Source organism: Aptenodytes patagonicus, chromosome 2 (assembly GCF_965638725.1).
Source record: "Aptenodytes patagonicus chromosome 2, bAptPat1.pri.cur, whole genome shotgun sequence".
Classification (NCBI taxonomy): Eukaryota; Metazoa; Chordata; class Aves; order Sphenisciformes; family Spheniscidae; genus Aptenodytes; species Aptenodytes patagonicus.
Window position 1 is genome coordinate 166,117,554 of NC_134950.1, and position 13,302 is coordinate 166,130,855.

The 13,302-nt window shown below is 47.8% G+C and overlaps 1 protein-coding gene across 1 annotated transcript; it reads left to right on the top strand.

The window, feature by feature from the left end:
• The first annotated feature begins 4,599 nt into the window (after positions 1-4,599).
• On the top strand, positions 4,600-9,550 carry LOC143157302 (elastase-1-like). The gene is made up of 7 exons (XM_076332123.1): positions 4,600-4,686; positions 5,023-5,132; positions 5,912-6,043; positions 6,710-6,846; positions 6,993-7,138; positions 8,637-8,786; positions 9,524-9,550. The coding sequence occupies exons 1-7, from the start codon at positions 4,600-4,602 to the stop codon at positions 9,548-9,550; spliced, it is 789 nt and encodes a 262-aa protein (XP_076188238.1).
• The last annotated feature ends 3,752 nt before the right edge of the window (positions 9,551-13,302 follow it).

The following is a 13,302-nucleotide window of genomic DNA, read 5'->3' on the forward strand; positions in this document are numbered from 1 at the left end:
ATCTCATCAAGTCCACCCAAATCTCCTTATTTGCTTGTACAGTCCTGGAAACTTTCCCCACCATCCATCCTATCCCTCACAACCTCCCTTATCCTTCCTATCACTCCTAAAATAATCTACTCAGCCAGAAAATGCTGCTGTCATCAAAAAGGCTATATACTACTTAACTAACCAGTTGTCCTGGTTTCGGCTGGGATAGAGTTAATTTTCTTCCTAGTAGCTGGTACAGTGCTGTGTTTTGGATTTAGGATGAGAACAAAGTTGATAACGCACCAATGGTTTAGTTGTTGCTGAGCAGTGCTTACACGAGCCAAGGACTTTTCAGCTTCCCATGCTTTACCGACTGAGCAGGCTGGAGGTGCACAAGGAGCTGGGAGGGGGCACAGCCAGGACAGCTGACCCCAACTGGCCAAAGGGACATTCCATGTCATGGGACGTCATGCTCAGTACATAACCTGGGGAAAGCTGGCCGGGGGGGCCGCTGCTCGGGGCCTGGCTGGGCATCGGTCGGCGGGTGGTGAGCAATTGTACTGTGCATCACTTGCTTTGTGTATTATTATTATTATTATTATTATCATATTATTATTATTATCATTTTATTTTATGTTCATGTTTTTTATCTCAACCCATGAGTTTTTTCTCACTTGTGCTCTTGCAATTCTCTCCCCCATCCCACCGGGTGGGGGGGAGTGAGTGAGCGGCTGCATGGTGCTTAGTTGCCGACTGAGATTAAACCACGACACCAGTGCTAGATCACTAATTAACTAAACAATACTAGAGCACCAATTAACTAAACAGTGCTAGAGCACCAGCTCAGACATTGTCCTGCTTTGTCTGTACAGTTAAATGTTAGCGCGGTCTAGCATAGCACTGGTTTGCACCAGCCCATGCTCCCCATAGCAACTTTTATGCATGGTTTGGAAAGTTAGCATGGACAAGAGACCATGCTCCATAGGCAGCATGGATGAGACCTCTCTGTTTTAGAGTATAAAAGAGTTTTGCCATATGGACAGAAACAGGGCCGCTTGAGTTGGTTTTGTGGTGTGAAAGATGTCCCATTTTGTTTACTGGTAAAGACTTGGAGCACAGAAATTCTTTTTTGCCTACACTTGTGAGAAACCCTGAGATTGCTCTGGCTTGAGATGGTCCTTCAAAGAAGAAGAGTCCTGGACTCCAATTCCACAACCGTTCATGTTCTGAAACAAATTTCATAGCCCCTGGAGGGTTATGGGCCAATGAGATTTAGCAGTAGGTGAGATGTTGTGTCTTGGATGGCAGCTCTAAACTTCGGCATCTCAAGCCAAGCTTCGCAATTGCAGCTCCATGGTAATGCTGTGGTACCAAAAACTGATCAGCCTTCTCATAGCCATTAACACCAATCCCCATGTTTTTTAATTTCCTTCCCTTACAGTTAAAGTCCTAACTCATAAATTCAATTTTTTTCACCCTGGCAAGTGCTTGTACATGGAACAGCTTCCCAGTCCCAACGCTCGAACTCCCCGCTCTCCCTTCACATATGTCCCGTAGGTTCACCTCTTCCACAAACCATATAAGTAGAGCCCAGAGCAAAACATAGACAGTCCCTCAAGAGCTCTATGCTAAAACAATGCCTTAAGTGGAGGAACTCTGAAAACAGCTGTAATTCATCGTCCTCAGTGTAATTTATGTCTCCTTTGGGCATTACAACACAGCCCAACATCAAAGCCACTCAGCTGCAAAATGAGTGTGATACCATGTGCATTGCTGTAGAGTAGAGATTACGGACAAACAATTACTCAAGCTAAATGGCATGATGTCCAAAAGGAGAATAAACAAACAACAATGTTCTTCAACAAAATTGTACGTAGGGAACACATAAAGTCTTTGGAAAAATAAATTAGCAATAGAAAATGAGTGAGTTTGCCCGGTCTAACAAGGATGATGAATGCAGTGAAAGTGAGTGAAGAGACTGTTTTGGGTAGGAGGCCACTTTCTGACCTCCTAGCCAAAACTAACTGGAGGCTAAAAATGATCTATGATGTAAAGGGGAAAAAGTGTTCAGTGACTTAAAGAAGGTCTCAGTGCTGAAATATCACATGGAACTTTTTTATGGCTTCCAGTAAAATAAAAAGGATTTGATAAAGAGGTCTGTTGGGATGATATGGAAAATGTGCTGGTCCTACTGTATCCATTCCATGGACAGTGGATCCCATTAGCATACCTGGGTGGATGACCCTTGCTGTCTTCTCCAGTTCATTTCCTTATCCCTTCCTTTTTTACTTGACAACTGGTCTCTGGCTGCAGTTCAAGTTCAAGGTGAATCATAGAATCGTTTGTGTTGGAAAAGACCTTTAAGATCAGAGGTTAAGATGAGCTTTACTTCCCACCCGTTGATGGCCTGTGCGTCCCAAGGGGATTTCCCCTGTTCATGGAAACAAGTCTGAGTTTCCACCAGCTACAGGCATTTCTTGTTTTCTTCCTCATTGGACAGGTAAAGCAGGGCTGTATTTTACATTTAACTGAAGAACTTGTGCATCTGCTGTGCTCCCGAATAGATGCTTTACACCATTAAAGGGATATAAATCATGATGCTCCGCAAGTATAAAATGGTTAGGGGACTGCAGTTAATGAGGATATAAAAAAGAAAAACATACTTCCCCCTAGAAGAAAGTTATCCATTACAAAGGCTTCTACATTTTCTTCTGAAGTGCTACATCAAGGCCGCTGTCAAAGATGGGATGCATGTCTTGGCAATATTGCCTGGTGCCTCCCCTACCTACTGCCTGTCCCAGGCTGCTGGAAATAGCTTGGCAGAAAAGGACCTGGGGGTTCTGGTGGACACCAAGTTGAACATGAGCCAGCAGCGTGCCCTCGCCGCAAATAAGGTGAATGGTATCCTGGGCTGCAGTAGGCAAGCTATTATCAGCAGGTCGAGGGAGGTGATCATACCCTGCTACTCAGCACTGGTGGGGCCACATCTGGAGTACTGTGTCCAGGTCTGGGCTCCCCAGTACGAGAGAGACATGGACATACTGGAGAGAGTCCAGCAAAGGGCCACAAAGATGACAAAGGGACTGGAGAACCTCGCCCATGAGGAAAGGCTGAGAGAGCTGGGACCGTTCAGCCTGGAGAAGAGAAGGCTCAGGGGGGATCTCATCAATGTATATAAATACCTGAAGGGAGGGTGCAAAGAGGATGGAGCCAGGCTCTTATCAGTGGTGCCCAGCGACAGGACCAGAGGCCAGGGGCACAAACTGAAACACAGGAGGTTCCCTCTGAGCATCAGGAAACACTTTTCTCCTGTGAGGGCAACTGAGCACGGGCAGAGGTTGCCCAGGGAGGTTGTGAAGTCTCCATCCTTGGAGATATTCAAAAGCCGTCTGGACATGGTCCTGGGCAACCAGCTCTAAGGAGCTCCGCTTGAGCAGGGGGTTAGACTAGATGATCTCTGGAGGTTCCTTCCAACCTCAGCTGTTCTGTGATTCTGAGACCTTTTCCATTCCTCAGAGATAACACATGTCTTTGCCAGCTGTACCATTCCCTTTTTTCCCCGTTGGCCATAGCCCAGCTCCCTACCTCCCCTCCTGCCACTGAGAGCCAGCATTTTGGGGCAGTCAGAGGAAAACTCATTCAGCAGGGAGGAGGGAGCAGAAAAAGATCCTAAGAAAGGATCAGCATGTACAGCCAACATCAGTTTAACATGTGCAACCAAGGTTGAACCACCCTCAGCGGTTACGCTTCTCCCTGTTTGCTGTTGCTCTTACTATCTAGTTGACAAAGACCAGTTCATGTTACATGGAGTAGCAGGCAGCTGGACTCACAAATTTCTAACACGGGAATACAACATGTGCATCAACAGTTGCTAGTCTGAAGTATTGGCTTCTTGAGCCTGGGTTTGCACTGTTTTGTTTTGGACTTGATCTGAGAGCTCTCCAAATTTATCAGGTTTTTTTCTGCTTCGTGGCCCTGTGGGAACTATGCAGTGTGGAGGTGTTTGTGTATCCTTGGGCTCTACCTTGAACAGGTCACTGCTCTCCCTTTTTTTCCACATAGAGAATATTTTTGATCAGTTTAATGAGTTATGAGTATAGATAAATTGTATTAATCACAAATTTAGACACAGCTTCTTATCAGATATGTTAGTATAAAAAGAATTTTTCATGGAAAAATGCTACCACTTCATTAAAGATGCTTCGGTATCTGGTGGTTCTTAGTTGCCTGGGTAAGTTGCAATTGAAGTATTTATTTGAGCTGGGAAAGGGTGAACCTCTCAACCTCTGACTAAGTGGTGCAGATTAGAGCATATCAATTTTTTTGTCTGCAGTTACTGTGCTAGGGCAAAACCTTATGTGGACACAATTATTCTGGCTGGAAGGGTTTTTCTCTGTTGCGGGAACAAGATCTCCATGAGAAAGATCTGGTGGTGCTCTGAGGGAGGGGGAAACCTATACCCCGAAAGAAAGGGGGTTTAGGTTGGTGCACAACGACCGGTTATGGTGGGGTTGTAGGTGGGGTTGTAGGGACTACAGGAAACAGAACTCCATTTATATGAAAGCTTCGCATCCTGAAGCTTGTTTATGGCATTTTTCAACCGTGGAGGCTTTAAAGACAGCTTCCAGGATGGAGAGCGATCACAGTGTCACCATGTGCAAGTCTCAATCACTTGATCTTTCAGACTTGCTTCGCTGGCTGCCCTGCCCAGCACAGGTTTGTCGCTGGCAGTAACCCGCGATGGCTGACGCTCTTTAGGAATCCACACGACAAACTGCGCTCGGTTTTTTTGTGTGGTTAGGGGCAATCTCTGGAAGTCCCCTAAGGGATGCTCTTCAGAAGGATGTGCTGATGGGGCGAGTAATTGGAGGCCACGAGGCCCAACCAAACAGCTGGAAGTGGCAGGTAATGTTGGCGTGTTATACTTGAAAAAAGCCTTATACTTGAAAAAACAGTGAGAAAATGACACCTTCCACTGTCCAAAGCCACACACACCATTTCTGCAGAGGCACGGCATGGCTTGGGTGCAAAATATGCTGTCGTTTGATCCAGGTATCGCTTCAGATTGCCTATGCTGTCTCCCCGGGGTACTACTCTCACATCTGCGGTGGAACCCTAATCAGCAGCAAATGGGTCATGACTGCAGCCCATTGCCTCAGCATGTGAGTAGGATAAAAAGCGTTAAAACTCTGGTTCTGCTCCTCATTCTTGCCGCAGACAGGAGCCAGACCCCTCTCACCCTCTGAGCTCCCCAACGGTGCCGTTCCTTGCACAGCTGGACATCTCTCTGCGCACTTAATCAAGGGCACTGGAAAACTCTGTTTGCTTTAGCCTTGATTTTACACATTAATTGCTGACTTCCTGGGAGTGGAAATCAAGCTGATTGCTGATTTGCATAAGAGGAGGTGCATTTGCATGAATGTGAGGATTTGGAATGGGTTTGCGTCCTGAGAAACCTGCACAGAGGTGGAAAGATTGAACGAAAGGCACGTTTTGTAGCTCACGGGCCACGTTGTACAATTTGCTCTGCAGCATGTCTAACATGCACCGCCTTAAACGACACAGCGAGACACCAATAGCGAACACTCCTCTTTAATTACTCATGCCTTGAGTGAATGTACTCACAATAAAGTGTAACAAGCTGATCCTTCACACTCTGTTTCAGATAGATGCAGAGATGCAAAATGAATGTTCTTGTTCAAGACTGAGCTCAGCACTGCGTTAGCTGATGCTGCACCTTCACTTGCTTCGCCAGCAAACTGCAGGCAGCATTTGCCTAATTCGTAAGACCATTTAGCTACAGTCCATTGAAAATCCTCCGGTGGAAGGTGCTTTAGAAATGATTACATTGGTGGCAAGGTCTCAGTGGTGCAGGGATTACACTGCAAACCTAGCAGTGGGGAGTACTTTTTACCTTAATTACTCTGTGATTCATTTTCAGGCCACCAGGAGCAACCTACCGAGTGGCTCTGGGTGAGCACAATCTCTTGGAGGTGGATGGCACCGAGTACTATATTGGTGTGGATAGAGTCTTCATTCATAATGGCTGGAATCCCAATGACATTGCCAATGGGTAACTATTTTTAATATCGTCAGATGGTTGAATGGTGCTTAGCACCCTGTCCCGCTAGCGTTTATGTGTATATTCAGTCCAGTTCCCAGTGAGGCTGGATTTGTGGGAAGCACTGGAAAATGATGCAATGGAGATTTCCCAAATGACCTCCTCTCTTGAAGGTGTTACACGGTGTCTATGTGGGTGACCTCAGTCCTGTTTTGCCCAAGATGGGGGAAAGATGGGCCTCACAGACGGATCCAGGATGTACAGCAGGTTCAGGGGCTTGCCAGCAGTCAAACCACTATTTGCATCTGATGAAGGGAAGCCAACAAGGAAATGCTGAGGGACTGTCTTAAATCCCCCCTCAGAGGCACGCCTGTCCACCCAGGGTCCACTCAAATTCACTCTGCCGTTGGGTGCCTCCGAAGGAGTAGGAGCTTTTTGGGGGCTGTTAGCCCTTTATCAGTCTGTACCATGGCCTCTTCTCTCTTGATTGCTCATATTTTCCTGTCGCCTGTGATAGCTGTAAGGATTAATTCATGATGTTTGCAAGGTGCTTGGCTATCTCCATGCCAGAGGCTAGAGACCTGTATAAGCGATGAAACATGAGTGAGGATGTCAGATCTGGTTTATGACTAATTGAGGATTTTCAGTAAAGAGACTTTTACCTGTATCCCGTTTCAGCTATGACATTGCCCTGCTGCACCTCAGTTCTCCTGCCTATGCCAATGGATTTGTTGAGATAGCAGTGCTTCCACCTGAAGGAGAAATTTTGCCCAATAACTATCCCTGCTATATTACCGGATGGGGGCTGGTTAGTGGTAAGTAAGGGGGAAGGAGGAGAGTTGAGGGTCCCTCCTGGTTTCAGAGGGACCACTGTGCAGGGAAGGCTGCCCGAGGCAGGGTGCGGGCTTCCTTCCTCAACCACTGGAGCTCCTCAACCAAAATCTCACCCTTTCTCTGCTAGTGGGTGGCAGCAGTGCGGACAGACTGCAGGAGGTGATGCTGCCGGTGGTCGACCATGAGATCTGCTCCCAGGATGACTGGTGGGGATCTCAAGCAAAAGTCACTATGATCTGTGCAGGTGGAGATGGCGCGAGGTCCGGATGCAGTGTAAGATCTGTTATTATCAGAGGATTTTCAAGCTCCCCTCTTTCTCTTTTCTTCCTGTCTGACCTTGCTGTTCCTTCAGTTGGTAACCATTGCTGTTCCTTCAGTGGGGACCTGTTTTTGCCATTTCTCCACCTGCAGTAGCTCTCCTGTAAATCCTGGCCCCTTTGCCGCTTTTTTTCTGAGTATCTTCTGGACCAGACTGCTCCACGTTCCTCCATCTCCCCCCAGAGCAGCCAGCAGAGGGGAAACCTCCAAATCCTCAGGGTGCATCTCTCCCCTCTGATTTTGGAGGGGAGATTTGCCCTTCCTTCCAGCAGCACGTCCCATTGACCAGATCCTGGGGAATTTGGCAGTCCCCTCTGCCCTCATCCAAAGGATGAAGCTTCAGGGAAGTCCTACCGCTCCTCCCATGTTTCTGTCCTGTTGCACCCTGGAGCAGGCAGTGCTCCCCCATGCTTTCGCCCTGCTTGTCACCCTTCTCCTCCCCAGCCACTCTGCTCACATGCACAGCTGAGGTTGCTGCAAGTTTTGGCTATGTCCGAGTTCCACCATCTGGCCCAGGTTAGGTGGAAAAGGAAGATGCTGTGAGGTCCCCTTTATCCCAGGGGCTCCAGGTGGCCCCAGCATCAAGGCAAGGAGGTTTGGTGTGTGGAGGCAGGGGACACATGTTACATCTGCCTGTATTCCCTTCACTACAGAGGTGGCTTCTGGCGAAAGCAGCCACGCAGAGCCTTTAAAAAATAATGAACAAATACGTAAGATATTTGATTATGTAAATATATGAATATAATATAGAAACATACAGAAATTAAACAGGTTATACAATTATACATAGTACAATTACAGGTATAGCATAATTATAGGTCTATAGATATTTAGTGTATTTTTGGTGTGGTTTAATTATGGCAGAACCCTGTAACAAACCGAGATCTGAGCCAAGCAAGAACCTTTGTCTTCTCATATATTTTAACTCAAGCTGCTTTCTTTTTCACCACCTTAACTTCCCGGGACCCTTTGAATATACTTGTTTGCGAAGAACAAGGGGACCGGCGTTTCCCTTCTACGTGGTTCCTTGTAGCTGATTTTTTAACAGAGATGCTGCGCAGGTGGATCCCCTTGCTGGGAAGGATTGCATGTCACGCAGCGTGCACTGGACTAGTTGCTTACAGTCACTGTGTTTGCAACGGTGGTGGGAAATCAGGCTTTCAGCCCTTCCTGGGGTGTGTACGTGTATATGTGTGTGTGTGTGTGTTTGTGCATGTAGACTGAGATAATAAATAGTGGGTCTGATCTTTGCAACATCTTGGGAGGTGCTGGGGGGGTCTCTGCTGCCACGCTGCTGCGGGGCAGTCAGCCCTTTACAAAGAAAGCAGCACAAACATTTATTTTCCTATTCAGGACAGTGATTAACTAACTGGTGCTCCTTAATCCTATCCAGTCATTCCTAAATTGTTCGGATAATTTGGCTTAATATGTTCCTCTCCTTCCTCTGATCCAGGAGGACTCTGGGGGCCCTCTCAGCTGCTACAAAGACAATCGCTGGCAAGTCCACGGGATTGTCAGTTTTGGCCTACTTCCTTACTGTAACACCTACAAGAAGCCAACAGTCTTCACACGTGTGTCAGCCTACGTGGACTGGATCTACAGCGTAAGTTGCTTAGTGCTTGCGAGGTAACCTGATGCATCTCCCATGAAGGCAAGGGAGTGCCAGAGGAATTGGAGTCTTTCATTTACTAAACCATTAAGAGTTGAACCGGGAGATCTGGGGAGGTCTAAAATCAGGATATTTGGTGCTACTTTTGGTATAGTCAAACAATTGTAAGGAAGGAGCTGCTGCCTTGGAGCTGAAATGCTCTGCTGAGGACCACGGACAAAATTCAAGCCAGGCGGGAGCTGGGCTCTGTCTCCAAAAAATGATCATCACCATTCACCGAGACAAAACCTTACTGCGGGAAACCGCTGAAGGAATTAGCTGGCCGGTGAATGGGAAATGCAGCAAACGTAAAGCATCTCTACAACTGCAAGTCCTGCGGTGCCGCACTATGCACTCTCAGCTTTACATTTGGGAATAAGCAATGAGCTCTTTGCTCCCAGAAATAACGTCTGGCACAAGGAGGAGCCGTTTCCCAGGCACAGGGGATGGTTTTGTGGAAATGCCGCTGTAAACCGTGGGGCCTGCTGGAAAGAAAGGTGGGGAGAGGTATCTTAATCACTGCAAGGAAGAGGGAGGCTACTGCAATCCATAAACCTTTCTGGGTGGGAACAGGTTGTTAGAGCAGTCCCCTGGCGCAGTGGAGAACAAGCCTTTCTACAGAGCACTTACATGGGATGGAGACACGTGTTATTCTTGCTCTCTACTGAATTCACCTCTTTTTTGTTTTCCAGACTGCAATGAATAACGGGGGGTTCTAGAGAAGGATTGACTGGGGCGTGAATATGAGAAGAGCTAGAACGAAGTATCTCTGCTCATTAACCCTCCTCTCATCCCTTCTACGCCTCTTTGGGCTATTAATAGCAACGTTTGGCTAAGAGTATAATAAAGTATCAGTGATTTCAACCAGCGACCTGTGCCTGGCCTTAGGCGCCAGCTCAGACCCGGTCAGCAGGGAAGGAGGCTCCAGCAAATGCCACAGCCTGTAGCGACAATATAAGCTGATGACGATGTCCTGAACTTGGGGCTGGGCTGTGGGCAGCAAGCACAGCTCTTCAGAGCTGTCATTTTGGCACCAAACCCACCCTGCAGAAAACAACCATGATGGGTTTTTCTCGCTGAGGGATTCCTTAGGGATAACCCCACCAGCGGCGAAGGTGGTCAGCTCGGTGCTTGCAGGTCAGTGGGAGCAGAGCAATGGTGTGACACTGCTGGGCACGAGTATAAACTGGGAGAGGAGTGGCTGGAGAGCAGCCCTGCGGAAAGGGATCTGGGAGTGCTGGTTGGCAGCAGGCTCAATATGCGTCAGCAGTGTGCCCTGGCAGCCGAGAGGGCAAACCGCATCCTGGGGTGCATCAAACACCACATAACCAGCCGGTCAAAAGAGGTGATTATCCTGCTGTATTCAGCATTGGTGTGGCCTCACCTGGAGTACTGTGTGCAGTTCTGGGCCCCGCAATTTAGGAAGGATGCGAAGGTCCTTGAATGTGTCCAGAGGAGGGCAACAAAGCTGGTGAAAGGGCTGGAAGGCATGTCCTATGAGGAGCAGCTAAGGACTTTGGGCTTGTCTAGTTTGGAGAAGAGGAGGCTGAGGGGAGACCTCGTTGCTCTCCACAGCTTCCTGAGGAGGGGACATGGAGAGGGAGGTGCTGATCTCTTCTCCCTGCTATCCAGTGACAGGACACGTGCGAATGGTTCAGAGCTGTGCCGGGGGGGTTTAGAGTGGACATTAGGAAGCATTTCTTTACCGAGAGGGTGGTCAAACGCTGGAACAGGCTTCCTAGAGAGGTGGTCGATGCCCCAAGCCTGTCAGTGTTTAAGAGGCATTTGGACAGTGCCTTAATAACGTGCTTTAACTTTTGGTCAGCCCTGAATTGGTCAGGCAGTTGGACTAGATGATTGTTGTAGGTCCCTTCCAACTGAAATACTTCTATTCTATTCTATTCTATTCTATTCTATTCTATTCTATTCTATTCTATTCTATTCTATTCTAATGCTATTCTATTCTAACAGCAGCCAGCAGAGGTTTTGCTTGCAGAACTGTGTTCTCATTATATTCCTAAACAAACAGCTTTAGTACAGCGCTGCTCATACAGAGGGCATCTGCCTCAAGTGTATTGGCAAACTCAACCCATAGAAAGCACGATCCATCTAACTTATTCTTAAATTCACTCTGTGCAGGATGATTATTTTTTTAATTCGTTTTCTAAGACTAAGTGCATAGAAAAGGGCATTTCTGGAGGGTGCTTTTCTAGTGAGGAAGCAATAAATTCAGTGTAAAACAATCCCCTGCGCCGTTAGGCATGCAGGGGCCCATACTGCAGCCAGCTGGGCAAGCCTATCTGCAGTGTATAACATTTCCGAATAAGAGCCATGTTCCTATTAGACACACAGCAGGGTCGGTAAAGGGAGGGAAGGAGGAAGAGAGGGAGATGTACGTACACAATATAGCAAGATTTGTCACTTGCTGAACTACAAAACCATCTTCTAGGAATACACGGGGAATCCCACAACCTTCCCTCTCCCCCTTTTGCTGTCTATGAGATGAGCATTTATGAATGAAGGATTTTAATTTAGCTCCTTTTCCATTCTAAACTGCCTATGTCCCATCTCTCCTAAAGCCTGCACACACCTAGGGCATAGCAGCATTTTTGCAAAATCCTCTCTTTTTTGGGAATGCACATTTCTTCTCTCCCAAAGCCACTAGAGGGCATGGGCAAACCGAAGCAATATCCGATACGGTTATCACCGCCTGCTAAAGTTTTGCGGGCCGAGAATGATAAAATGGCATGTACGCAGCCTTGTACTCTGTCCTTCGTGTTTGCTTGCAGACACACAGATAAGCAATGACACACAGGAGCTGCTTTTTGTCGCCCTTATCCAGAGGTCCCATTTGCAAACAGATAAATCTTCCTTATTACGGCAAGCGTAAATGAAAACGAAACCAGCCGCGCTTTCTTTAAGGCTTGTAAAAGGAGTGGAGTTCCAGCTGTATTTTTAGCTCTCTGCTTTATTGGACTGCACTTGGCAGTGTCTCCTGGGTGCTCAGTAGTTTGGCAATTTTCCTCTTCTGACAAGTTAAAACCCCCCAAATCTCAGCTTTCCTGCCCTTTAATATTACTGAATGGTTCTTGCTCCTTTTAAGACAGCATGTGTGATTTCTGCTCCAATATCAAGTTCAAATATTTAACTTCTCCTGAAGGAGCCTAGATCTGTTAGGCTCAGTGGTGGAGTAATGTCCCTTAAAAGTTCACTTAGGAGCCAAGTAACAGGAGCACTCTGGCAGCTGAGATCTTGGCCTGACTATACTCAAACATTGCCCTTTGAGTTCTAGAGGCAATTAAAAAGACACAGATCAAAGGCTTTGGGAAATGAGATTTTTTAAAGGGAGCCCCTCAAACCACTTCCAAAAATTACTCAGATGCTGAGAAGTGAAGTATTACAGTGCCTGGTGGTTTTGCAGTGCCTGATGCCTGGGCTGGGGGTCTAACTCTGTGTGCTCGGTGCATGGGCCATGGGGGCACCTGGGGACGTCACACGGGGTCCCAAATTCTCATCAGCCCCCATCCCTGGCCTGGGTTGAGCAGAGCTGGGAACTGTCGAGGACGTTGCTGCTCCCTGGGCCAAAAGCACTCCTGGGACAGCATTAGCAATTTAATGAGTATGCACGTGCCTTGCCACAACCCAAAACACCACAGCCATCCCATGTTCGTCCCCTGACATGACAGTGGTGACGGGCTGTCCCTGCTTCTGCCTGCAGCCGTGCAACTGCCCCTGGTCTCCACGGGGCAGCCGTGGCCATCGGGTGCTTGAAACCTCTTGTCACAAACTGCTCCGAAAGCCAGGCTGGACATTGCTCCTTTAAATTCTTCCTCCGCATGAGCAAGACCTGGACCTGTTCCTGCGACAGCCAGGAGGAAAAACATCAGGCTGCACCCGCAGGAGCAGGAGAATCAGGTGCTGGAGACGTACAGCTCTAATTCGGGGTCATTATCACGTCCCCAGTGCCAAGAGGAGTGTTTCTTTCCACGTTTCGACGACAGGAACAGCTTGTGCTGCTCAGCTGTGATTTATTGCATAGGATAAGAGGGAGGCGATAGCCTGGCAGCACGCGGACAGGGTGCATGTGCTTCTCTTGTGCCTCATTTACCTCTCACTATCCAAGAGCCTTGCTAGAGCTACTTGTTCCCCAGCACTGCCAGGCAAAGCTGCGATCCCAGGAGCACACCTCGGGAAGCTCATGGAAAATGCAGTGCTTCATGCAGGTTTTAGTGTGTGGAGATACTGGGTGTCACAGCAATATAACATCCAATGGTATTGGGAAAACACGGCTGGGCACAGTGCTGTAATGCTCATATATAATGCTCCCATCCTTTTCTCCAAAGCGGGGTGGTGAGGATGCAGCCAAACCAGGGAACGAACTAGATTTTGGAAAACTGGTTCTCCCCCACGTCTTTATGGAGAGCAGAAAAAGGACCAGGACACTTATCTCCTGGGGCTGGTCCCACCAGGT